Here is a 24,907-nt window from a genome sequence, read left to right as displayed (position 1 = left end):
GCTGATATGCGTGAGGCCGAGCGGACCCGGTTCCTCGACACTCCCATATCCTAGGCTGGCCTCTTCGGCGGGGCGGTTGAGGACTTTGCCCAGCAGTTCTCGACCGCCCAGAAGCAGACTGAGGCTCTCAAACACGTCCTGCCCCGACGGCCAGCTGCTGCCTCCACCCAGCCGTCGGCACAGGTGCCTCAGTCTGCTCGCCGCCGAGGGTGCCCTTCTACGGCTCCCGCCCCTCCCGCACGGCCCCAGCAGCAGCCTCCATCCGGGTCGCGTCGTGGAGGACGTCGTAGGAAGGCGCCACAGCCCTCTCCCGCCCCGTGCCCCGCTAAACGCCAGGCCAAGCGGCGCTCCTGAGACGGGCTGCTCAGAGATGGCGTTGAGTTCTTCCCAGGAGACGGTAGCAGGGCCGCTCCTTCCCCCTGGTGGAGGGCCGGGGGAGAATCCTTGGTTTTCCCCACCCCGCTGCTCGTCCCACGACGGGCAGCACCCTAATGTGGTTAAAGAAAGAACTCACTCCCCCATCTCTGAGCACACAGAGTGTCCGGATGACAGTGCGCGCCGCTCACGAGCCTCGCCACTCTCGTCCCCCTCTGTCGCCAGTTCCCTGCCAGAGCACGCCCCAGTGGGACGCTGGTCCTCCCCTGGCCTCCTCTGGCAGGACGCGGCTAATGACCGTGCCCCCGCACCGGGCCGCTATGCCACCCACGCCTGGGCCGGTCATTCCGCCTCGCTGCACCACCGAGGGTACATCTGTGGTCCGTATGACGCCGCTGGTACAGTTCCTGGAAGCCTGGTTAGAGCTTCACAGGCTGTCCCGCTGGGTCGCGAGGACCATCAGGCTCGGCTACGCGATTCAGTTCGCGCGGTCTCCTCCCCACTTCAGGGGAGTTCGCTTCACTATGGTCGGTGGCAATGCCCCGGTTATGAGAGCGGAGGTCGCTACCTTACTGGCGAAGGGTGCGATCGAGACTGTCCCTCCAGCCGAAATGAGGTCCGGCTTTTACAGCCCTTACTTCATTGTACCGAAGAAATCCGGTGGGTTACGGCCAATCCTCGATTTGCGCGTCTTGAACCGCTCCCTTCACAGGATGCCGTTCAAGATGCTCACGGCCAAGCGCATTTTCGAGTGCATACGGCCGCAGGATTGGTTTGCAGCGATCGACCTGAAGGACGCCTACTTTCATGTCTCCATTCTTCCTCGACACAGACCGTTTCTTCGGTTTGCTTTCGAGGGGCAGGCATACCAGTACGCGGTTCTCCCTTTCGGGCTAGCCCTGTCTCCTCGCGTCTTTACGAAGGTCGTCGAGGCAGCCCTCGTTCCCCTACGAGAACACGGGGTTCGCATCCTGAACTATCTCGACGACTGGCTGATCCTAGCTCACTCTCGAGACCAGGTTTGCGAACACAGGGACCTTGTGCTCCGGCACCTAGCTCGTCTGGGCCTTCGGGTCAACTGGGAGAAGAGCAAACTCTGCCCCGTGCAGAGGATCTCTTTTCTCGGTATGGAGATCGACTCGGTCGCCATGTGCGCGCAGCTTACGAGCGAGCGCGCGCAGTCACTGCTGACTTGCCTTCGTCAATTCGAGGGCAAGAGTGTGGTTCCACTGAAACGGCTCCTGGGGCACATGGCATCCGCAGCTGCAGTCACGCCGCTCGGGTTGCTTCATATGAGACCACTTCAGCTTTGGCTTCGCGATCGAGTCCCGAGGTGGGCATGTCATCACGGCACGCTCCGAGTTCCAGTGACTCCGACCTGCCGTCAGACCTTCACCCCGTGGTCGAACCTCAGTTTTCTTCGGGCCGGAGTGCCCTTGGAACGAGTGTCCAGGCATGTTGTTGTATCAACAGATGCCTCCACCACGGGCTGGGGCGCCATGTGCAATGGACATGCTGCCGCGGGCTCCTGGACAGGACCCCAGCGCCTTTTGCATGTCAATTGCCTCGAGTTGTTGGCGGTACGTCTTGCCCTGCACCGCTTCCATGTGTTGCTCAGGGGTCAACACGTACTAGTCCGATCGGACAATACCGCGACTGTAGCGTACATCAACCGTCAAGGTGGTCTGCGCTCCCGCCGTATGTCACAACTCGCCCGCCACCTCCTCATATGGAGTCAGAAGCATCTGAGGTCGCTTCGTGCCATTTATATCCCGGGAGACCTGAACCAGGCGGCCGACGAGCTGTCTCGGCTTCGGCCTCTCGCTGGAGATTGGCGACTCCATCCCCAGACGGTTCAGCTGATTTGGGATCAGTTCGGGGACGCATAGGTAGACCTGTTTGCCTCCCACGACTCGTCCCACTGCGACCTGTTTTATTCCCTGACCGAGGGCACGCTCGGCACGGATGCACTGGCGCACAGCTGGCCGCGGGACCTCCGCAAGTATGCGTTTCCCCCAGTGAGCCTTCTTGCGCAGACCTTGCGCAAGATCAGGGAGGACGAGGAGCAGGTAATTTTGGTTGCCCCGTACTGGCCCAACCGCACCTGGTTCTCAGAACTAGTACTCCTCGCGACAGCACCTCCCTGGCCAATTCCTCTGAGGAAGGACCTGCTTTCTCAGGGACGGGGCACCTTATGGCACCCTCGTCCCGATCTTTGGAACCTCCACGTGTGGCTCCTGGATGGGACGAGGCAGGTTTGAGTACCCTACCACCAGCGGTGGTGGCTACCATCACTTCCGCTAGAGCATCGTCCACGAGACATGCCTATGCGTTGAAGTGGAACCTCTTCGTCAACTGGTGTTCTTCTAGAAATCTAGAACCCACGAAATGCCCCATCAGTGTCGTGCTTTCCTTCCTGCAAGAAGGGTTGGAGCGTAGGCTGTCTCCCTCCACCCTGAAAGTGTATGTTGCCGCCATTGCCGCACATCACGACGCAGTTGATGGTAAGTCCTTGGGTAAGCACGACCTGATCGTCAGGTTCCTGAGGGGAGCCAGGAGACTGAATCCTCCTCGTCCTCCCCTCGTACCCTCTTGGGACCTCTCAGTGGTTTTAACTGCCCTGCAGAGTGCTCCCTTTGAGCCTCTGCAATCAGTGGAGCTTAAGTTCCTGTCAATGAAGACAGCGCTCCTGGTTGCATTGGCCTCCATCAAGAGGGTAGGGGACCTGCAGGCATTTTCGGTTGACGAAGCGTGCCTGGAATTCGGACCGGCTAACTCTCACGTGATCCTGAGACCCCGGCCTGGATATGTGCCCAAGGTTCCCACCACTCCCTTTCGAGACCAGGTGGTGAACCTGCAAGCGCTGCCCTTGGAGGAGGCAGACCCAGCCTTGGCACTGCTCTGTCCAGTACGCGCACTCCGTGCTTACGTAGACAGAACGCAGTGTTTCAGGACCTCAGACCAGCTCTTTGTCTGTCATGGTGGGAAGCTGAAGGGAAAGGCTCTCTCCAAGCAAAGGTTGTCTCACTGGATAGTGGACGCCATTGCTTTTGCATACCAGCAGCAAGGTCGACCATGCCCCCTTGGTGTGACAGCCCACTCCACTCGGAGTGTGGCATCCTCTTGGGCTCTAGCGCATGGCGCCTCGCTAACAGACATCTGCAGAGCTGCAGGCTGGGCGACACCTAACACGTTCGCGAGATTTTACAATCTCAGAGTAGAGCCAATTTCTTCTCATGTACTCGCTTCAACTAGCCGGTAAGAGATTCTGCTCAGGTGTCTTCGCTTGCTCGCCATTCCTCTCCACGGACGGGATACGTGCGATATTCTTCTCAGGTGAGCCTATTAAGCCCTGAGTCTCCTCCAGCACTGACGACGTCAACGCCAGAGTTATGCAATTGAGCAGCTTTCGCGCTTGGCTAGGTGCCTCCATGTGCATGGTTCCCCCTCTGGGCGACCCCCACATGTGTATTTCCACTGTAAGCCTCTCTGAGCATGTGTCTTTCCCTTGGCAAGCCACCTTGCCACCCCTGGGGTTGAAATATTCCACCTGCGGCTGGACACCCCAGTGTTATTCCGTATGCAGCCCTTCGGGGTCATATGTGTATTCCAAGTCCCCCCCTTCGGGTTGGGCATGATTGCATATTTCCACTGGATATGCTTCCCAGTGTACCTTGGTATTCCTGTGTTAAGTAGGACTCCTTCGTCCGTGCTAGTCTCACGACAGGGAGCTCAGACTTGCGCAGGGCACTGGAAGACAGTCGAGAGGTGGCGTGATTACACTGGGAACCCCATTCGTCGTCATCCGACGTAACTCGGAGTGACAACGAAAGGGAATGTCTCGGTTACGTATGTAACCCTCGTTCCCTGAGTAGGGAACGGAGACGTTACGTCTCCCTGCCACTTCCGCTGTACCGCTGGAACGCCTGAGTTCAGTCTCGGCTCCTCAGCGAAGACATATCTGCATGTTGCCAGCGCACTTCCTTATATACCCCCAGGGTGGGGCGGAGTTACGCTATGCAAATTCCGCAGACCCATGGCATTTCTTTGCCATTGGCTCGTTTTATATACTCGAAGGTGATAGGATTTCTAAGCGAAACCCCATTCGTCGTCATCCGACGTAACGTCTCCGTTCCCTACTCAGGGAACGAGGGTTACATACGTAACCGAGACGTTCCATGTCTTGTAGGACCAAACAACACCGCATAATTGTAATTTAGATTAATCAAACAGGATGTATCAATACATTCTGTGTCTCAGCTCAGGTCAAATGTTATTGAAATATTAGTATTTGTTACACGTGAACGGACGGAAATATACTTGTTTGTCACACGTGAACGTAACATTGCATGGTATCTGTGATTTTTCACTGGGCAGTTGACTGTTGACTAACTACAACCGTTTGTGGTTAAGGAATAAGAAACAGCTGTGTCCGAAATGACTCACTCATTCATGGCAGTGGTTCCCAAGCACGTTCCTGGAGGCCCCCCAACACATTTGCATGTCTCCTTTGTCTGACACACCCATTTCAGATCTTTGAGCTGATGACCTGAATCAGGTGTGTTTGACTGAGGGGACTCCAGGAATGTGGTTGGGAACCACTGGTGTATGGCATTTGAGTGGACTCTATATCAGCAAGCAGTGAATGAAATTAACCCTGTGTCCCAATGTCCATAATATCCATCCTAAATAGTGAGATTAGAATAAGTGTGTCCCAAAGCATAGTATGTTGAAAAGAGTATGTCAAAAGTCTACTATTTCCGGTGGATTTTCGAAGTGTGGATCCATGCACACTTGCCCACAACCCATTGTGCTTTGGAGGCGGATTCAGTTCAGAACTACAGACATGAGTAAAAAGTGTAAAAAATAAAATAAAATAAAAACTACAAAACATGGCGGATATGCGCGACCAGATAAAGGTTTGAGTGACTAATAATCGAAGTTTAACCTGATACAAATATTGATTTAATGTTATTCGTGTTATTTGATCTGCAATAACAATGTGGACTTTTATAAAGATCCATTTGTCTTTAACTTTTAAATCATTATGCATTAATATGAAGAGTGTTCTCCGCATGAAGACCCGACTGCAGATCAACGTGCTACTCCATTTCTCTCCGATACAGTAGGAAATGAAATGAAATGTGGAAGATTTTAACTGTGACAAGATGATTGTGAAGAATAAAAATTTTTAAGAATCTATTTCAAATATGCTTCCATACATAACATCACGGTAAAGAATATTGTATTTAGCTTTTAAGGTTAAGATAATGATTCTGCTCAGCAAAGTTGCAATTCCTGTTTTCTCCTCATTGTCTTTAATGGCCCTTGGAGTCCCAGTTTCACTCAGACTGATGGGATTAGCACACAAATGATTCGTCTATGCAATTTGAATGATAGTGTTATGCTGATTGGGCCTGTCTTCTCTTGAGCAAGCCAGATAACCTGCCTAACCGGTTTTCACTTGATAGAATCAAATCACTGAAAGATGCATCCCTACATTTGCATGCTTTGTTTGAATTTGTCTCCACCTTCAAAAGTCCCTCCTCCTAAAATGCCTATAAGATACAATGCATACTGTATTAGATTTAGACTTTGGTGACTGCAGCTACCGACAGCTCGTGTTCTCAATAAAGAATCCTGCTGAAGAAAGAACCAAGTCTCCTGGTCGTCGATTCTGAGTTTCCAACAATTGACATGCCAGTTTACGGTGTCAGGATGCGACAGAGAAGCTTGTGTACTCTTTTGCTAAGTATGCACTTTTTCATCACAAAAACAGTACATACTTTTAGGGCGTAGTATGGGTCACAGTGGTCGCAGGCTCCCAGCATTGGTGAGTGAATTTGGACGCTGGCGTATACATATAGGGTGAATTCAGGTTGATTGGGACACTTTTACCCAGTCATCTCAATGGCAAAAAGTGACCCAATCAACCTTAATTCACCCCTACATGATGTTTACAATTAGAGTCGGAGAGCTGGAGCCAGAAACATGTAGTAATAAAACTAGGCCTACTTTTATCTTATGTAACTTACATTAGAAAATATTAATTATAATGACTTTATATTGTAATTATACATACTCTGTGCCAGCTTGTTGTTTCATAATACAATACAATACAAAGATTAATTTGGTGTTCATAATCATTATTACTAGGCTATTACTAACCTGAATAAACACACATTAGCGAGTGTAACATTAGATAATTTTATGTTTTTATTATTTTTAGTAAAGTATTTTAGCAGCGTTTTGCACTCAGAGAGGATGGTCGCAGAGCGCCCTCGGACGACTGTAAAAATAATAATAATAATAATAATAATAAAAACCTACCTTCAGGTGATTAACGAATATTTTTAAATAATCTAAATGATAATCTCTTCCTTGGTGTTGTGAGACAAATTAGCCACAAATTAGTAAAACACTTGGCTCTTAGTAAAACACATTAAATTGAGTTAATGCCTAAATACTATATTTTAATAATGATTAATAATATCAAACACAATTTACCCAATTTATATAATTTCATTTCATTTTAAATTTCATCAATATAGTATTGCCTCTTGAATATGTTTTAATCAAGTAATGATTAATAAAAATAAAAAAAAAAAAAAAAATAAAAACTAGAAACAGCGTGAAGAAAGCTGCAAACTGCATCTTTCGTATAAACTCTCGCGCTCGGTCCTGGAATTAGTGCTTCAGTGAGTGTACATCGGGTGTACGCTCAAAATCAGAGTGCATTGTTGATATAAACGAGGGAACGAATGTAGGGAATGAAGTTGTTCACTCAGAATTCCAGACACCACTTCAAAATGGCCGACACCCTATATAGGGCACTATTTAGTGGATAGGGAACGGTTTCGGACACAGCAACAGTACCGTCCTATCTTTTGTTGTGACTGCTATAAAACAGTTTTGTAATTATTTTATATTAATTTAAACTACGAAATTCGTTCGTCCAGTCATCCAACGCGCAATTAATTTGGATAAAGCCTTCTTTTAGATATTCAAATCCGTTAGGTTCACCATTGTTTTTACCTCCGTTTTTTACGCACTTACGCGAATTCATCGTCACACTACGCAGGTTTCGTTGCGTTGTTTGTGTACTTTCAATAAATCCCTACGCACAAAATTCTACGACATTAAACGGGGCGGGTCCAGTTGCTTAGTGGCAGACGACATTTTACAGAACCGAGTACGCACGAAGGTGTTGTTTGTCTAACTCAAAGCTGGTGTATTTTTCGCTGGTGTGTTGTTTGTAAAAGTCTGTTTTCATGCTGTATGGAGATACTTGCCGATTTTCTACACACTAACCTTGTCTAAAACACCCTCATTAAACATTTTACAAATCTACCGCTTATCAGAAAAATACATTTCTACAAACCAGGTAGGACCAGCTTTACTTCGTTTTGTTCTGGGGTTTTACCTTACTGTAGGGTAAAGGAAATGAGAGGAAGTAACTCGTATGGAGACCGAGACAGAGATCGAGGACGGGACAGAGGGTGAGCCATTATTTTTAATTGATGTTTGTTTATTTGTGTGTATTAAAACATTTAATAGTAGTATCAGTTTAATTAGATATTAGGTAATTAATATGTTGGTTTCAGTTAACAGATTTAGCTACTTTTCCATAGTATACACTTATCTCAAACAGTGCTCATCATAACTGCCAGGAAAAGGATTCAAAGTTAAAGAAATGTATCTCTCACAGGCCTCGCTTTGGATCAAGTCGAGTTGTCCAACCTCCACCTAAGAAGTTTGGGAATCCAGGAGATCGGCTGAGGAAGAAGAAATGGGACCTGGACCAGCTGCCCAAATTTGAGAAGAACTTCTACAGCGAACACCCAGAGGTTCATCACATGAGTCAGGTAATAAATAACCTAAGAAAAAGAAAAAAAGTTGAGTCTGAAATGGGCTTCCGTACATATTAATTAATTAATTAATTAATTAATTTACAGTAAAAACCTTATTGACTATGTTATTTTGGTAAATCAGTATAGTGAACTTTTCGGTCTACCATTTTGCTTTTATTTAATTTTTGCTTTTATTTATATTTATCTTTGTATGTTTAATAGTATGATGTTGAAGAATATCGCAAGAGGAAAGAGATCACCGTCAGAGGGTCCGGCTGTCCAAAGCCTGTCACCAACTTCCATCAAGCTCAGTTCCCTCGTGAGTTTAATTCACATGAGTGTGTTGAAAAAGGTTTTTTTTTTTTTTCTTCATCCATGATGGAAACACACTTACTAATATAATTTCTTCTTCTTGTATTATTTTCTGCTAGTGATGGGTCGTTCATGAACAATTCATTCATTTTGAACAAATTCACGACTCTGGAATAATGAGTTGTCTTATAATTTTTTTGTTTGCTGTGCATGCACAACATGCATGTTTAATGTGAAAACTGCATAGGCTCTGTACAGGAAACAGAGGGTCAGGAAAAAGGTGATTACTCTAGTCTTAATTAATTTACAAAATAATTCTTTGGTATATTTAACATATTTGTGCACCTATCTAGGCTAATTAAGATTTGCGTTTAAACTGCATTTGGCCAAATTTGAATCTGAGCTTGTGACTCTTTTTTTCCTCATTGCTTCTGCTGCCTAATTCCCACAACTAAATTGCTTTGTAATTTTGTTCAGTTATGTTAAAGAAGCTCTTTGAAATATTCTGGTGTTGTAGAGCAGTGGTTGCGTATAAGAATATTGATTATTGTTTCTGTGTTTTTTAAGAATATGTGATGGAAGTGCTGCTGCAGCAGAACTTTAAGGAGCCCACTGCTATCCAGGCTCAAGGTTTTCCTTTGGCTCTCAGTGGCAGGGACATGGTGGGCATCGCACAGACTGGCTCTGGAAAAACACTGGCTGTAAGAGACCTACATCTACAACCAACAGCCAGCGAAAACAGACATACTTGAATACCCATTCCAAGTATACTCATGTTTACTTATTTCAATGTTTTCCACAGTATCTGTTGCCTGCCATAGTGCACATTAACCATCAGCCATACCCAGAGAGAGGGGATGGGCCCATCGTAAGTTAACATACAACTTTTACCACAATAAGTAGAATTAGGCACTGATTTAGAATCAGAATGGTGTACTGTTGTTGATGCAAAATGAATCCATAATGCTTTGATTTTTCAATCCTTCTGTTTCCTGCTTTCTGTTCTGTTTAGTGTCTTGTGTTAGCACCCACACGTGAACTAGCCCAGCAGGTGCAGCAAGTGGCTTATGACTATGGCAAATCATCCCGAATCAAGAGTACCTGTGTTTATGGTGGAGCCCCTAAAGGTCCACAGATCAGAGATTTAGAAAGAGGTATGGAAACTGACCAACATCTACAACACACTAACAAAAAATACAGTTTACCTATTGTTAATGCTCAAAATAGAATCATGATTATCCTGAGAACGTTTTATTATTCATTTAATTTCTATGAACCAAGCCTATCCGAGACACTGAAAGTGACATTAGTGAGCTCACTAATGTCTTGAGCTGCATGTGTGTAAAAGAACATAGTGCCACGCTTTACTCTTAAACATGCAGTGTTGTCGGGTTATAAATGTATGTAATTAAATCGCAGCGTTTGCCAGTAATTATGACTTTATGGTGCCATTTATGTTTGAAAATGCTTATTGCATTTATAGAGCTTTAAAGGGTGTTCACCTTAAAGAGGCTATATGCAACTTTTTCCCCAAAATAAACGTAACAATAGCCTTTTTATTTGACCATTTATGACTCAAACATCTCCTGATGAGCATACTGACACCTTGTCAGCTCACAGTGGGTGCACCTATAAGCCTGTATCCTATTTTTCCTATTTTCTGTCGGGTCGGATTTTTCGCGCGCTGTCTGCGGATGTGACGTCAAGCGCGTTCATGTTAAACGTTTCAGATCACTCTGCCACCACCGCTAGTCAGCAAACAAACTTAGTTTCTCAAACAATATATGTATTTGACTGTTCTTACCTCTGTAAACATAATGTTGACTTCTTTGCAGCGGATGACTTGTGAAGTGTGCACGTACGAGAGCGAGCAGAAAGGAAGAACAGGTCCGTTTTTTGGCCACAGGTGTCAGTCGCGAGTTTAAATTTCAGAAAATCGCATGTAGCCTCTTTAAAGGGTCATGAAACCCCCCTTTTCAGCTCAAGTCTAGCTCACAATCTTTTTGAAAAATGCAACTTAAATGGGCGTGGTGGCTGTGAGAAGAAGGGAGGGAAGTGGGTGTGGCACGGCAGGGGAGACGGGAGGGGGGGAAACTGTCATTGCCAGTGGCCCATGCATATCGACTGTCACTAAAAATCAGTGGTAAAACGTGAAGAAATGCTAGATTTTTTTTTTTATAGCTGACAAAGTTAAAGTCTAATGAAATACACGGACACCTTATTTTTGTCCTTTCAAAAGTAACTGAATGCCCTGCTACATATATTAGCCTACAGTAATCATAATTCTATTTAAAACATATAAATGTGCATGCATATGTATAATTATGTCATTATAAAATATATATTTGTTTATATACACACTATAAATGCATATATTTGAAAAATAATAAATTTTCCGCTTAAAAATAAAACGTTCCGTACATATCCTAGATCTACGCGCCCCCTAAACCCACATAATAAATAAAGATGGGCAGTGACATAGAAATTTGCACAAATTAAGCATACGTTCCATACAATTGAGGTATTATCGAAATATCTCAATTTTAATAATGAGTGATTATTTAACAAAAGGCAAAAACAGTCAGGGTTACATTTTAGACACACACACACACACACACACACCTCTGAAGCGATAGAAAAGTCCTCGCGACCGCATCACTCGCAAGACGAAACCTGCATTGCTGTACAATCCCTGGCAGCATCGCAGGGAAAGATGCACTGGAACTTTTGCACCACGAAAACAAACGCGCGTCCCATCATTGCCTCTCTCATCTACTACGCGATATCACAGTTTGACATGTCCGTCATTGGAAAGTTCCACGTGGTGTAATGAATAATTAAGATTAATTAAGAGCAAGTGTCTTCTCATTGGATAAGAAAACTCAGCCATGAATAATTATGAGACACCAATGAGTCATCAAAGTACTATAGTGCTCTGCCACGTCACAGCCTGTGACGTGGACACGATGAAGATTTTAAACCCGGAAGATGAAAATAGCGGAAAAAAACTAAAATTTAACCATTTTCCCCCTACTATTAAATCTAACAGATGCTAACATTGTCTTCAATGGTGTTCAACACACATACCTCTGTTAAAATATCAGAAAATTTGGTTTAGGGTTTCATGACCCTTTAAAATGAAAAAGTCATAATTGTCGGTGTTGTTGTTGTTCCAAATCAGTATGCCCTTCTTTCTTTTGGACCACAAAAAAAAAAAAGTCCCACTCAGCACGAGCACCATCATATAAATGGCAGTGAAAAGCAACCAGCATCAAGCTTTTTAAAAAAAAATACAAAAGTATCACTGAATGATCTCATGCAACACTTATGTTCACATCTGTCTCCTGCCATTCTGACTGTCATCAGACATGCGTTGTTCTGGTCCGTAAATGTTTACACAGATTAAATACAGCGTTACTTTTTGGGGATTTATAGGCGTTGTTTTTCATGTCGTGTATTTATTAACCCTCTGGGGTCTGGGGTGTTTTTGGGGTCCTTGAGATGTTCTGACATGCCCTGACATTTGTGCTTTTTTCAGTTGCTTATAAACATATTAATGGCAAAGGTGTAAATTCACTCTATATAGCACAAACAGGACTTCCATAATATGTGAGCCACATGTATGTACATGTTTTCATTTTTGAGAGAATAATGTTTATGCAAGGTTATCGAAAAAACTAAAAATTAAAGTTTCTGAAATAAGGCCACAAAACACATACTAAATATGTGTCATCGCCTAGAGTTTTTTCTTCAAAATGATGTGAAAATCATCCTGCCTAATCATTCACATAAAACGATACATTGATTTTAGTTTTGTGAAACACTTTTAGTTTGGAAAGCCAATATGCGGATGGGGCGTAAACGCTCCAACAGCATCATGCGTATTTAGTAGTTCACACCTGGTGAGACAATGTCCCTGCATACTTAATGAGCCATTCATTCAGGTGTGTCACCTATAGCTAACTTAAATATACAAGCTTCATAAAAATGATCATTCTAGAAGAAAATTTCAGATGGCATTTAGAGGCTTTTGCATCTGAACTCTTCATATATACACACACATATATATATATTAGGGATGGGCATCTCCATATATAGGCCGATACGATACGCATCTCGATGCATAGCCAACGATACGATACATTAAAGATACATATAAGCAGCTACCGATGCGATGCGATACGATTCACTACTATTACGATGCGGTGCGATACGATACGATTTCGATGCGATTCAGCGTGATGCGATTCAATGTAATATGATGCTATGCAATTATAGATAGTTAACTTTTATTTATTTTTAAATAAATATCAGACATACAGCAAATCATAAAGTACCTTAAGTGCCTGACTTTTAATGGCTCTTTCACAAACAAAAGATTTGGTTTTCACAAAAAAAAACTTTTTTTTTTCAGCTGAAATGCTGTTTTAACAAACAATAATAAAAAATAAACGTTCATAACTGTATTCAAATGCAAATATATATATATCCTACTTTAAGGTTGTAGGTGACTGTCATGACACGCCTCGCACTCCGTAGTGTTGTGATGCGTCATATTAACGTAGCAGCTGCAGCAGTGGTGATGAGAGAACGCGCTTGAGCAACAGTTGAGTGATGGTGATGAGACGCGAATGAGGGGAAATCGCGTCCATCGCGCCATGCTAAACGTGTCTATCGCGCCGCAAGACCACCAGATGCGCGTCAACGCGTCTTTTTAACATGGAAACCACTAGCTCCAGACGCTCTATTCGCGTTCGTTGTGGACGCAGCAGTTACATAATAAAACATTGGTCACAAATGATTGTTTACTTTCTAAATAGTAGAAGTATAGCGCATCTACCGATGCAAATATGTTAGAAACGATGCATCGCGATACAAATGCCAACTTATCCGATGCACACTTATTTAAATCGATGCATCGCATCGTTAGCTTTTATGCCGATGCACCGATGCGAATCGGTTAATCTTACCATCCCTAATATATATATATATATATATATATATATATATATATATATATATATATATATATATATATATATATATATATATATATATATATGCATGCACATACATACTTTATAATCTTTTCAAAACTAGTCAACGTCTTTCAAAACTAAAGTATACATTTTATCATACGTATTTCAAAGTAAAGCATTCATTAGTTAGTTGATGACTTTATTTTTGACAAAACACATACAGTATATATTCCTCATCTCAGTATAGCAATAGAGTTTGCTAAAAGCTGTTCATTCAATACAGCAGTATTTGAAAATCGATCATATTTTGTAAATTACATTTATATTTGCATTTATGTCAAAACCTAGACACTTTTAAACATCAAAAGGACATTTATTAATATGTATTTGTGTCAAAATGACAAATAAACAGATTTTCCTATTCAATTTTGCATGGAAACGCTTCCAAGACGCTTGCGTGTCGCGTGAAAAATAGGCGTCGGTTCTATTTCTAGAATGCACGCGTTTTCTACGCGGCTCGTGCCACGCCTGAGACGCGCGTCTCACACAGGCAGTGTGCAAACTCTAAACTGTTAACATGGGAGCCGAAATAAAAACGGACACGCCACGCAGCTGAGACGCTTACGCCACGCATCCAGTGTTTCACCGGCCTTATCCAGCGGATGTGGGCGTTTCACAGGTTTGTATGGATCGCCTCACATTTGCGTTTGAATAGTAGGCGTAGGCGTCTCCGTAGGCGGAGTCACATTAAAACTTAATTAGCTGAGATGAGAACGACTGACATCTCTCTCTTTACATACATATTATATAAACTGTGAATATTTGTTTTTTATAAAAATTATTTCATTTAAAAGAAGAGAATTCAAGCTTCATGCCTGTGTGTCTGTATGCCTGTTTGACTGAGTGTTCGCTGAGTTACAGTTCATTTTCGGACGCGTTTCAGAATTGACTTCACTGACGGAGAGTAGGCAGAACTCGCATCATGTTTATTTTTCTTTATTTGGCGAAAAGCACAACACTTTGTTTTTATTATGAGCATACACAAAAAAAATACACACTAAACAGGATCGATTGATGTATAACACAAGCATATAAGATAAAAATTAATTTTTTTTAAAACATTTTTTTTTGCACTCATACGGCCGGCGCGATAGCCGACCCCAGGGGGTTAATCTTAATTTCTCACAACTTGTTTGTTATTTCTGGGCAAGATGGAGTGAACTGCGGCGCTAATAGAGTCTCACGAATGTGCACAGTTTTAGCTGTGGACAGAAGTAGTTTTTTTTTTGTTTTTTTTTAAATAAACCCTATCATATACCCCTAGAACACTTGGAATATACGGCACGTGTCACATGGGATCATTCTGTGATACTTTTGCGTCTTTTAAAAAAAAGCTTGATGCTAGTTGTTATTCACTGCCATTATATGCCGTTTTTTTCTCCTTTTGTGGTCCCCCAAAAAAGAAGGGCATACAGCATTAGAGCACCACTAGGGTTAGTAAATGATGACTTAATTTTAATTTTAGAGTGGACTATCCCTTTAAACAAGTTCATTGACAGTTGCTGATTGTTAACAGTTCAATGGTAGTTACTCCCATAAGTCATGCAAAGCGTCATTGGGGTGTAGAAAAAAAGTTGGATTGAGCTGTGGTTCTCAACCCTTTTCCTGGACTAGTGTAATAGTAACTGAATATTTACTAAGTAAATTAATCAGGAATAGTTAAGGGCTTTTCTTTCAATAAACATTGTTTGACCTCCTAAAGGTGTTGAAATCTGCATTGCCACACCTGGCCGTCTGATCGACTTCCTGGAGGTAGGAAAAACCAACCTGCGCCGTTGCACCTACCTGGTGCTAGATGAGGCTGATCGTATGTTGGACATGGGTTTTGAACCCCAAATCCGCAAAATTCTTGACCAAATTAGAGTAAGTTCTGTCCTTTTGTGAAACAGTCTCCAGTGTTCACTTGAAACAGAATTTGACAGTTCATGGATGTTAACATTACACACACAGCAATGCTAGACTGAAAATCTTAATCAGTAATGATTATGCACTAAAAAAATTGTCCTGGTCTGTGTTTAAGATTGCTACCCATAATCACTTTCCTATGAATACACATCAAGCACAATCTTTTACGTAGGCTGCTGTATCTGTTTCCTTCAGCCTGACAGACAGACTCTCATGTGGAGTGCTACCTGGCCTAAAGAAGTGCGTCAGCTGGCTGAAGATTTCCTCCATGACTATGTCCAAATCAATATAGGAGCTCTAGAACTAAGTGCAAACCACAACATCCTGCAGATAGTGGATGTCTGCATGGAAAATGAAAAAGACAACAAGTGAGCTGAAGTATTGGATGTGAAATTTATTGAGCTTTTATTATAGTCATTGCGATTTGTGTTGGTCTACTTTCCTATTTGTATGTATAAATCAAGATGAAAATGTTTCAAAGAAATGTTTGTGCTCAAAGGCTGATTCAGCTAATGGAGGAAATCATGGCTGAAAAGGAGAACAAAACCATCATCTTTGTCGAGACAAAGAAACGTTGTGATGAACTGACTCGCAGAATGCGAAGAGATGGGTGAGAGATCTTTATAATCCCTCTTAAAGGTTTTTATAAAATCATATAGTATGCTGATGCAATGTGTGTTCTGTCTTCATCCAGGTGGCCTGCAATGTGTATTCATGGTGACAAAAGCCAACCAGAGAGGGACTGGGTACTATCAGGTGAAGTTTTTAAGCTTCACATTTTATTGAAGCAGGCTGTTACATTTCTTCCTGACAGTTCTCACTTTGTTGTGCTGTGTGTTATGTATTTCCAGAGTTCCGCAGTGGAAAAGCTCCAATTTTGATCGCTACTGACGTTGCCTCACGGGGTCTGGGTATGGTCTGATACTTGATACTCATTCAGAACCGTTTCTAATTTTTTTTCTTTCTAAAATTCTAAATGGAATGATTATCTGATCGCCACTAAATAATGTAGATAATATATAGACAACACTTTGACATGTACAACATTGTCACATAATTGTGGAAAGCTCAAACTTTGTGCCCATAGAGATGCACTGGTTAAGCAGATGTCATTCCTATTCACACAAACACAGGGCTGCAAACTGCTCATCTTTTTTGGGGAGAAAGTTTATGTTTTGAAAGCAAAATCGCTTTTGCGAGATCCGAAAACTTGAGTATAATAGCTTTAACCTAAAATACATTAAATCATTAAAATTAATTGAAATGTTTGCTAGAAACTTATTCTTTCATGAGAAATTCCCACTGAAGCATGTCCTCGGATATGTAATTGTTTGACCTTTTTCACACCTTAGGAGTTTGCATCCCTGCAAACAGCTAATCAAAGTGTTTTTTCAAGTAATTATATCAGGCAGACACCTAAATGTTGATCGATAAATAAGCGCACTAATGTCATATCTTATTGGTAACAATGAAACTTGGTCAATGCACACAGCTAAGTCCCATGTCCCTTATAGTCCAGTCATTTTAAGCCAAAATGGGGGTCAACCTTGAACAAATTGCAACAGAAGCAAACTCAACTGATTTTGTATCCTCAATTTGTCCTGAGTAAGGAAAAAATAGCCCCGAAGAATCCCATTAGGGGAAAGTTTCGAAAAAGACCCAAATATATCCTATTCATACGCCTATTCATTCTTTTTCTTACGTGAATAGGGTAAAAATTTTAACCTTTAGATATCACCATGAAAATTACTGAGTTGATTACTTACATCAAGACAAACAAAAAATGTATTACGAGTTTTTTTGAAATTGTTTCTTAACATGGACAAACGGTGCATAATCTACTTACGTATGTGCTAATTTGCATAAATACCACAACAGATCTAAACATTGGGTATAGCCAGGTGAAAATGTCTTGTTGAATCTTGTTGACGCATAACAGTAAAATACTTGATGTTAAGGTCTGAATGGAACCCATTTAGGCTACCCATGAGCATTAATACATAGAGGCAGGAAGAAGTACTTTAGAAACCAGCCTTTATTAATTTTTAAGAGATTAGGTTTGGGGCTGGGTCCGTGGGACTGTTTCTGGGGGACGAGTCTGAGGGAAGAACAGGAGACAATGGTAAGGAGAATGCAGAAGACAAAAGGTAGGCAAAATAAAAAGTGAATCCCCAGAAACAGTCCCACGGACCCAGCCATCTCTGCAATAATAATTAATAAAGGCTGGTTTCTTAAGTACTTCTTCCTGCCTCTGTATTAATGTTCATGGGTAGTCTAAATGGGTTCCATTCAGACCTTAAAATTAAGTATTTTACTGTTATATGTCAACAAGATTCAACATTTTCACCTGGCTATACCCAATGTTTAGATCTGTTGTTGTATTTATGCAAATTAGCACATACGTAATTAGATTATGCACCATTTGTCCATGTTAACAAACAATTTCAAAAAACTTGTAATACATTTTTTGTTTGTCTTGATGTAAGTAATCAACTCAGTAATTTTCACGGTGATATCTAAAGGTTAAAATTTTTACCCTATTCACGTAAGAAAAAGAATGAATAGGCGTATGAATAGGCTATATTTGGGTCTTTTTCAAAACTTTCCCCTAATGGGATTCTTCGGGGCTTTTTTTTTCCTTACTCAGGACATACTGAGGATACAAAATCAGTTGAGTTTGCTTCTGTTGCAATTTGTTCAACCTTTTTTCATAAAATGACTGGACTATTAGAGTGTGTTCACACTTGTTGTTCAGTTCTTTTGGTCCGGACCAAAAAAGAAAGTGATACATTTTTGTTTTAATTGGACCAAACCGGTCAAGTGTGAACTTTTTTTCAAATATATCAAGTGAAAAGTATTTGTATAATGCTTTTCACAGTACACATTGATTCAAAACTACAGAAAATAATGAAGATATTATAGACATGAAAATAAAATATGACAAATACATATATCATGCCTCACTCTGGGGGAATTTAGAGAAGGTGAAGGAGTGTTCAGATTGACAACCATTTACAATGGCCATGCTATTCATTTTCTGAGAGAATTGAAGGTTTCCATCATTGTGTGACTTTTGGCAATGCAATGAAGTTAAGTAGAACTCAACTTCCTAAAAATTAACTGTGATCCTCTACCTGAGACTACAGATGGATAGTCATCAGTCAAGTAGGAATTCTCATTAACACAACCGCACAGAGATTTGGCAACATCCAGTTATTTAATCTGTATCGGTGTGAACGGCCCTTTTACTTTTTGTCCAGTTGATGAACAGAGAACAGTGCTTTGTGTACTTGAAGGGTCTATTTCATTTTCCACATTCTACTTCATCTTTTGTATCTAGTGGACCTTTCTTTTTTTAACCGCTCAAATCGCTTGCACATGTGCTGTTGTCTGCACACAAGTCTCCACAGATACAAAAATAGGGCTGCATGTAGACAGTGTGCACAGACATCTGCGGATTGTGCTGAGGAGGAAAATTGTCATATGGACTGCCCACAATATGAAGTGGAATGTGAAAAAATATGCTTTCAGGTTAAGAGTTGTCAGACTTTAGGAGGAGGATAGACATTAAGAACAGTTTTTAACCTAAATTTATGTCTATAGTTTCAACACCTAGAAATCAGTACCTAGAATTCTACTATTTGTTTAGGATTATTTTGGTGCAGACCTTAATGGCTTCTCTCTTTACAGTTGGAAAAACATCACATACATTTTGGGAACATTTGGTTTGATCTTTTTACTCTTGCCCTTTCCTCTCATGTATTTTGTTCAAAACAAGTGAAGGCTGGGAAGAAAAGATATTTATTGACACGTTGTCAAGTTCACATTTAATGGTAAAAAGGACTCTGGGCTGACGGTGACTGACTGGTGGGCTGCTTCGTCAGTTTCCAAATTCCACAAGCAAGCTGTTCAAAACATGATAAACTTGTGCTGTCTGTTTCTTGTTACTAATGTAAAAATCCTCGCACATGTGGGGCTCACCGGCTCGCTGTTGACCCTAGCACGGATCTAGGGGAGCTGCTATCCTTCCCTCCTCTTCCCTGGGTCCTAATGCCAGTCTCCTTCCTGAACAAATTGTGTACAAGTGTCCTGTTATCTTGGATGTTAGATGTTAATCCGTAGTCATGGTCAGAATAGAGTTGGTCAGAACTTTTTACTTTTTTGTGCAAAACTTCTTTCTGGAATCATTCATGTCTGGGTGAACAATGACCTCACAAAAATATTAGAAATTGCTCATTTGTTTTGTCTGGGTATGTTTGGGTTATTTTAGAGAGTCTTACACTATTATTGTTCTTTTTCCCCTTCAGGATTTTTGACTTCCTAACTGCCAGCCCAGACATGCTGTGCTAATTTGACACAGTGGCCTCCCTCTACCATGTTACCAGACACTAGCACAGGGCTTGATATGGATAAACTCCCTCAGCTGCGCCCCTATTTATCTAGAGTCTTATGGGCTAGCGGCATCGACTAGCTTACTTTTCTTCTTCTTCAAAATCTGGATTAACCATTTAAAAAAAATAAAAAAAAATCTCAAAAGGATACTATGGCCCCTCAGGGCTCTGTTAGATTCCAGGAAAGTCTGCCCCTAAGATAGATTTGGGGCTGAATGGCCCACAGAGTTCTAGAGAGAGGGAGAGAGAAAGTTAAGAGTGCTGGATACAGTCCGGTCCGGTTTGTGGAGGCCCTACAACCCAGCGAGAGAGAGAGAACTGGGGCAGAGCCGGTTCTGCTCCCGCCTGGCGTTGCTGGGGCAGGGCCGAGGGTGAAGGGGGGGCAGCTCAACGCGTGAGCCCACATTAACCTCTTCCTCTTGGGCCGCTCCACGGGACCCAGGACTGATCCCAGCCAAGAGTAACCTAACCTAGGGTAAGTACCTGATCATGCCCTAGTCACTGCCCTGTTCATGAGAACTGTTTCCATAGTGTGGCAAATGTCCTTTAAGTTTGTTTGAATGGGTGTGGTAAGTGCCATGGTATATTAGGTCATTATTATACATGACTGTATTTCCATTTTAGCACGTTGCATTCTTTAGATATCTAAAATAGCATAAACTATCATTATCATTTTCCAAAAGGAGACTGTTTTCTTTTAGGGTCAATAGCAGTGTTGTTAGAGCCCCTTTTAATCTGTAATAAGAAACAGACTTTTAAGATGTGTCAAAAACAAAAACAAAAAAACTTTCACCTTATGTTTAATGAACTCCTGACATTTCTCCTCTTTAATACTACCTAAAGTATTGCTGGTTACAAATAGTCTTAAATATGAACTGAATCATATTGTTAATTTACATTGATAGTTCATGTAATACTTAAGATACTAAAGATTAGATTAACCATTTATCTTTGGAATAGGTGAGTACTCAAAGCTAAGTTTTTATTTATTTATTTATTTTACTGTATAGTGTTGGTCTCCTTAAAGGCGGGTTCTCACTAGTCGATTGAAAACAGGCATTTAAAAAAAAAATTGTCTCACACTATTCTGTTCAGTGCTTTCACACTAGCACTTTTTGATGCGCACCTGGTTTTGTTTGACATCAGTGTTCAGTTCATTTGGATGATGTGAACGCTGTTTTCCAAAACCTGGGACCATTGGAAATCGACTGAAAAATTGTCTAGTGAGACCCTGTCTTTAGGTTGAATAAAGACAGAGCTTTATCTGAATGATTAATATTGTAGTGATGCACTGAAATTTCAGCTTCCGAAATTCAGTTTTGGAGGGAAGAATTCATTGACTGAAATGGTGCATTAATTAGCATTCTTCTGATGGCGTGTTTTAAATGAATCCAGTGTTTATTTTGTGTACACAACGTGAATAAGCTATAACTTGGGCTGGGATTACAATGTAAATTTCTAGTTTTTTAAAGATTTTAATTTTGATGGACTGCGATCATTTAGTCTTAAGTTTTGCTAATGTATCAATGGAAAAAACTTAAACATTATTTGTAGTGCACATACAATCCAATAAATCACAGTAACTTTTGTTACTTTTGAAATGAAACTAAGTCTGAGCTTTCAAATTCAACAGTAAATGTCCTTTGAATGTGAACAAATAAAAAAATAAAAAAATCCTTTTGATGCATCACTAGTTTTATATATACATTTATATATTAATTAACACCTGGATATTTATGACTGTTGATGACAGCATACTTAAAAACGTCAAAAAATCTGTGCCAATTGTCTTATTGAAAGATTATTGATAGACAAACTTACTCCAAAGCCATACCTGTAAAATCCATGAAGAGATCCCAAACACAGATGAGTGAATAATTCCAGTACTGCTGTCGCAGTGAACTAGGCAATGGTCCATTCCTTCTGTCTATTTCACTAATTTCTACCTTTTTTCTTCCTCCATAAATTACCTTGTCCCCATGAAGATGTGGAGGATGTTAAATTTGTCATCAACTATGACTATCCAAACTCTTCTGAGGATTATGTTCATCGCATTGGGCGCACAGCCCGTAGCACCAACAAAGGTACAGCCTACACCTTCTTCACACCTGGGAACCTTCGGCAGGCTCGTGATCTGGTCAGGGTTCTTGAGGAGGCTAGACAGGCCATCAACCCCAAACTACTGCAGCTGGTGGACACAGGCCGTGGGGGAGGTGAGAGTTTCAAGATGAGCTGCAGTTGGGCAGGCATATTTTAGTTTGTTTTATGTCCTTGAGAGATCTAGATTCCCAGTCTAGTTTGACACCATTTAGTTATTTTTCACATTTCAAATTCTCGTATCTCTATCCTAATTTCTGGCCTCTCACTGGCTACTTCCATAGGTGGAAGGATGCGTTACCGTGGCAACAACTCAAGCTCAAATAACCCCAACATGATGTACCAGGACGAATGTGATCGGCGTATGAGCTCTGCATCTGGGGGGAACAAGGGCAGCCGCAGCAACAACTTTAGCCGTGATGGAAGGTCAGGTGGGAGCAGCCGTGACGACCGTTTGTCCTCTTCTTCTTACAGAGATCGCAATAGGGATGGACGAAACAACTACAACTCAGGACCCTCCTACAACAGTGAAGGAGGTGACCAATACCAGAGCTATGGGGGTGGAGGAGGGGGGCAGTATGGCTCCAGAGGGGGAGGCTCACATCCAAGTGGGGGAGCGGGAGGGCAAGATCAGGCTGGACCTCCCCAAGGTCTGTTTGGAGCGCCGCCTCCAACTCCTCCTCAGCCTGGGCCGGGTCCGCAACCACTCATGGCACAACAGTTCCCTCCTCCACCACAGCCTGTCATGGGCTTCATGGGTCCTGGCCCATACCCATTTGCCTCACCACCACCCCTTCCTCCCCCTCCCAGAAAGTAGCATCCAGAGGCATTGCTGTCTTTTCAAACTTTTTTTTTGTAATAGTAACCTGCCCTGCTACCAGTCGGAACATTTGAATATAGCTGTGTAATATGGTGTGCTCCTTATTTTCTTTTGTGTTGTCATAGAAAAGGATGGGTTTGCATTTAATTAAAGCTGCAGTCGGCAAGCCTGGCTGATTGAGGGGACTTAGCTAAAATTTTGAATATTTACAACTCTCATACCCCTCCCCCACAACCACCGAACACCCTCCCATCGAGTTCGTGCTCGTCAGTGCGTGTGCACCAGATTTTCTGTGAACGCGCCCCTCTCTTCAGCATCGATCAACACCATGAAGTACTCAGAGTTAACCGAGGAATTGGAAGCTTGTTAGTAGATTTTCTCTCCGCCATCATGCTTCGTACAATCCAACACACCTGCGAACTTCAGGCGTGTGCATGTGATATTGTAACATGCGCGAGGGGGGAAGGGGGATCTGTGGCATGTGCACGAACTGTGATTGACAGTCAGGTCTCACACAGCCCTGCGCTGATTGGACCAAAAGAACCGGGAGCAGTGGATTTTTGCAAAACAAATAACAGGCTCTAGGTGGAGGTAGAAGCATGTTTTTTTTGTTTGTTTTTTTTAACCGGCTGATTGATGTTGTTCTGTCGGAGCATAGTGTCGGTTTCAGTGAATATGATAAAAAAAAATCTTGCCGACTGCAGCTTTAAGCCAGTGGTCCAGGGTCTTGAGAGAAGGGCCTCTCGTTTAATACAGTACTTGTTTTTTGGTTCTTAAATCTGTCCTGAAGCAAAACCTGCTACGAGGCATCTTTAGTTTGTCATAGTTTAGTTTTTATCTACTTTTTTAACGTGTATCTTCCTAAATACATCTTTTGATTACAGTTGGTCAGTACTTATTCATGATGATTATTGAAGTTTTTTAAAGCAGTGTAATTTGTTTCATTAAAGATACTTCATTGATTTCTTGTTTTGCTAACTTTTAGCCATTTTGCTCACTTCAACCACACACTCTGGAAAATCCTCCTGCCAATGTCTGCCAACTCAATGTCATCAACCTGCAAACATGCAAAATATGCACATTCACGATCCGTGTATACTAAATGAATCAAGGGTGTAGAGTTACATTCAAGCTATTTTAAGGCATGAATAAATTTTCACAGGAAAAAACATTTAAATATATAATTTTGGTGATCAAAGATGAGTTAAAGTATAAAATTGACTACAATTATTGTTCATTCAGTTAATGAATGAACAGAACATTGTAGTGCACCTCCCATCCGATAAATTACTTTTGATATGAAATAAGTTTCAGCTTTCATATTCTATCCAATTTATTATGAAATTCAAACAATACCGCTATAGTGGTTCAGTTCAAGCGAAGCGGCAGCACGGCGCACACGTGAACCGATCATCTCTTCCGCTTTACTACTAGTTACAGCATGAAATAAACATGAATGAACATCAGAAGGAATGTTAAAAGATAAAGTACAACTTACTGAAATCAGTCTCATGTAATCGCTCAGTCAGTGTTTCAACCTTGGAAAGACGTCAATAATACAGCTTGTGAACCAGGGGTGTCCAATCCTGTTCCTGGAGATCTACCTTCCTCCAACCCTGATCCAACACAACTGAAGCAGCTAATTAAGATCTTAGAGCACTTAATATTTACAGACAGGTGTGTTTGATCAGGGTTGGATCTGAACTCCTCGGGTAGGTAGATCTCCTGGAACTGGATTGGGCACCCCTGTTGTAATGTTACATTTACCTCAGAAAAGCCATTCAATGACCATAAACTTGTTAGTCAGCTAGAAAAATAAACTCTAGAGAGGAGCATCTTGCTAATTATATGCACTATTGCACATTCACTGTATTTTTACTTAACATGTTAATCAATATTTAAAGTATGTTTGAATAACAAAACATGAGTAGACACATAATTATGCCATTAAAATTATATTATCACATTATTATTATAAAAAAAAACCTTCCTTTGTATAATTTAAAATGTAAGTAAACTATACAAACCAGTTATTTTTAACCTGTAATATTAATGTATCAACTGGGGTTCCCTGTAGTTTACAGAATTAGTTAAGACATTTTTTTCCTTGGAAATTTG

The 24,907-nt window shown here is 41.8% G+C and overlaps 1 protein-coding gene across 2 annotated transcripts; it reads left to right on the top strand.

Moving 5' to 3' along the window:
- The first annotated feature begins 7,531 nt into the window (after positions 1 to 7,531).
- On the top strand, positions 7,532 to 23,751 carry ddx17 (DEAD-box helicase 17). 2 transcript variants are annotated; one of them, XM_084129939.1, is made up of 13 exons: positions 7,532 to 7,874; positions 8,084 to 8,240; positions 8,448 to 8,544; positions 9,105 to 9,238; positions 9,340 to 9,405; positions 9,550 to 9,691; positions 15,279 to 15,439; positions 15,677 to 15,849; positions 15,981 to 16,091; positions 16,176 to 16,237; positions 16,333 to 16,392; positions 21,858 to 22,085; positions 22,254 to 23,751. In XM_084129939.1, the coding sequence occupies exons 1-13, from the start codon at positions 7,819 to 7,821 to the stop codon at positions 22,784 to 22,786; spliced, it is 1,980 nt and encodes a 659-aa protein (XP_083986065.1). In that variant the 5' UTR covers positions 7,532 to 7,818; the 3' UTR covers positions 22,787 to 23,751. The 2 variants fall into 2 exon arrangements, with proteins under 2 accessions (XP_083986065.1, XP_083986066.1); XM_084129940.1 differs by lacking the exons at positions 7,532 to 7,874; positions 8,084 to 8,240; positions 8,448 to 8,544 and adding an exon at positions 8,677 to 8,817.
- The last annotated feature ends 1,156 nt before the right edge of the window (positions 23,752 to 24,907 follow it).

The sequence above is a fragment of the Abramis brama genome (assembly GCF_963993115.1).
Source record: "Abramis brama genome assembly, chromosome: 11".
In the NCBI taxonomy this organism is placed as follows: domain Eukaryota; kingdom Metazoa; phylum Chordata; class Actinopteri; order Cypriniformes; family Leuciscidae; genus Abramis; species Abramis brama.
This window is presented reverse-complemented; position numbering and strand designations above follow the sequence as displayed.

What these genes read in the sequence shown, in the direction of transcription:
- ddx17 (XM_084129939.1), top strand. Translation starts at nt 7,819, where the DNA reads ATGAGAGGAAGTAACTCGTATGGAGACCGAGACAGAGATCGAGGACGG. An exon ending in GATCAGAGATTTAGAAAGAG is followed by an intron (nt 9,692 to 15,278) that starts GTATGGAAACTG and finishes GACCTCCTAAAG; the next exon opens with GTGTTGAAATCTGCATTGCC. An exon ending in GGACACAGGCCGTGGGGGAG is followed by an intron (nt 22,086 to 22,253) that starts GTGAGAGTTTCA and finishes CTACTTCCATAG; the next exon opens with GTGGAAGGATGCGTTACCGT.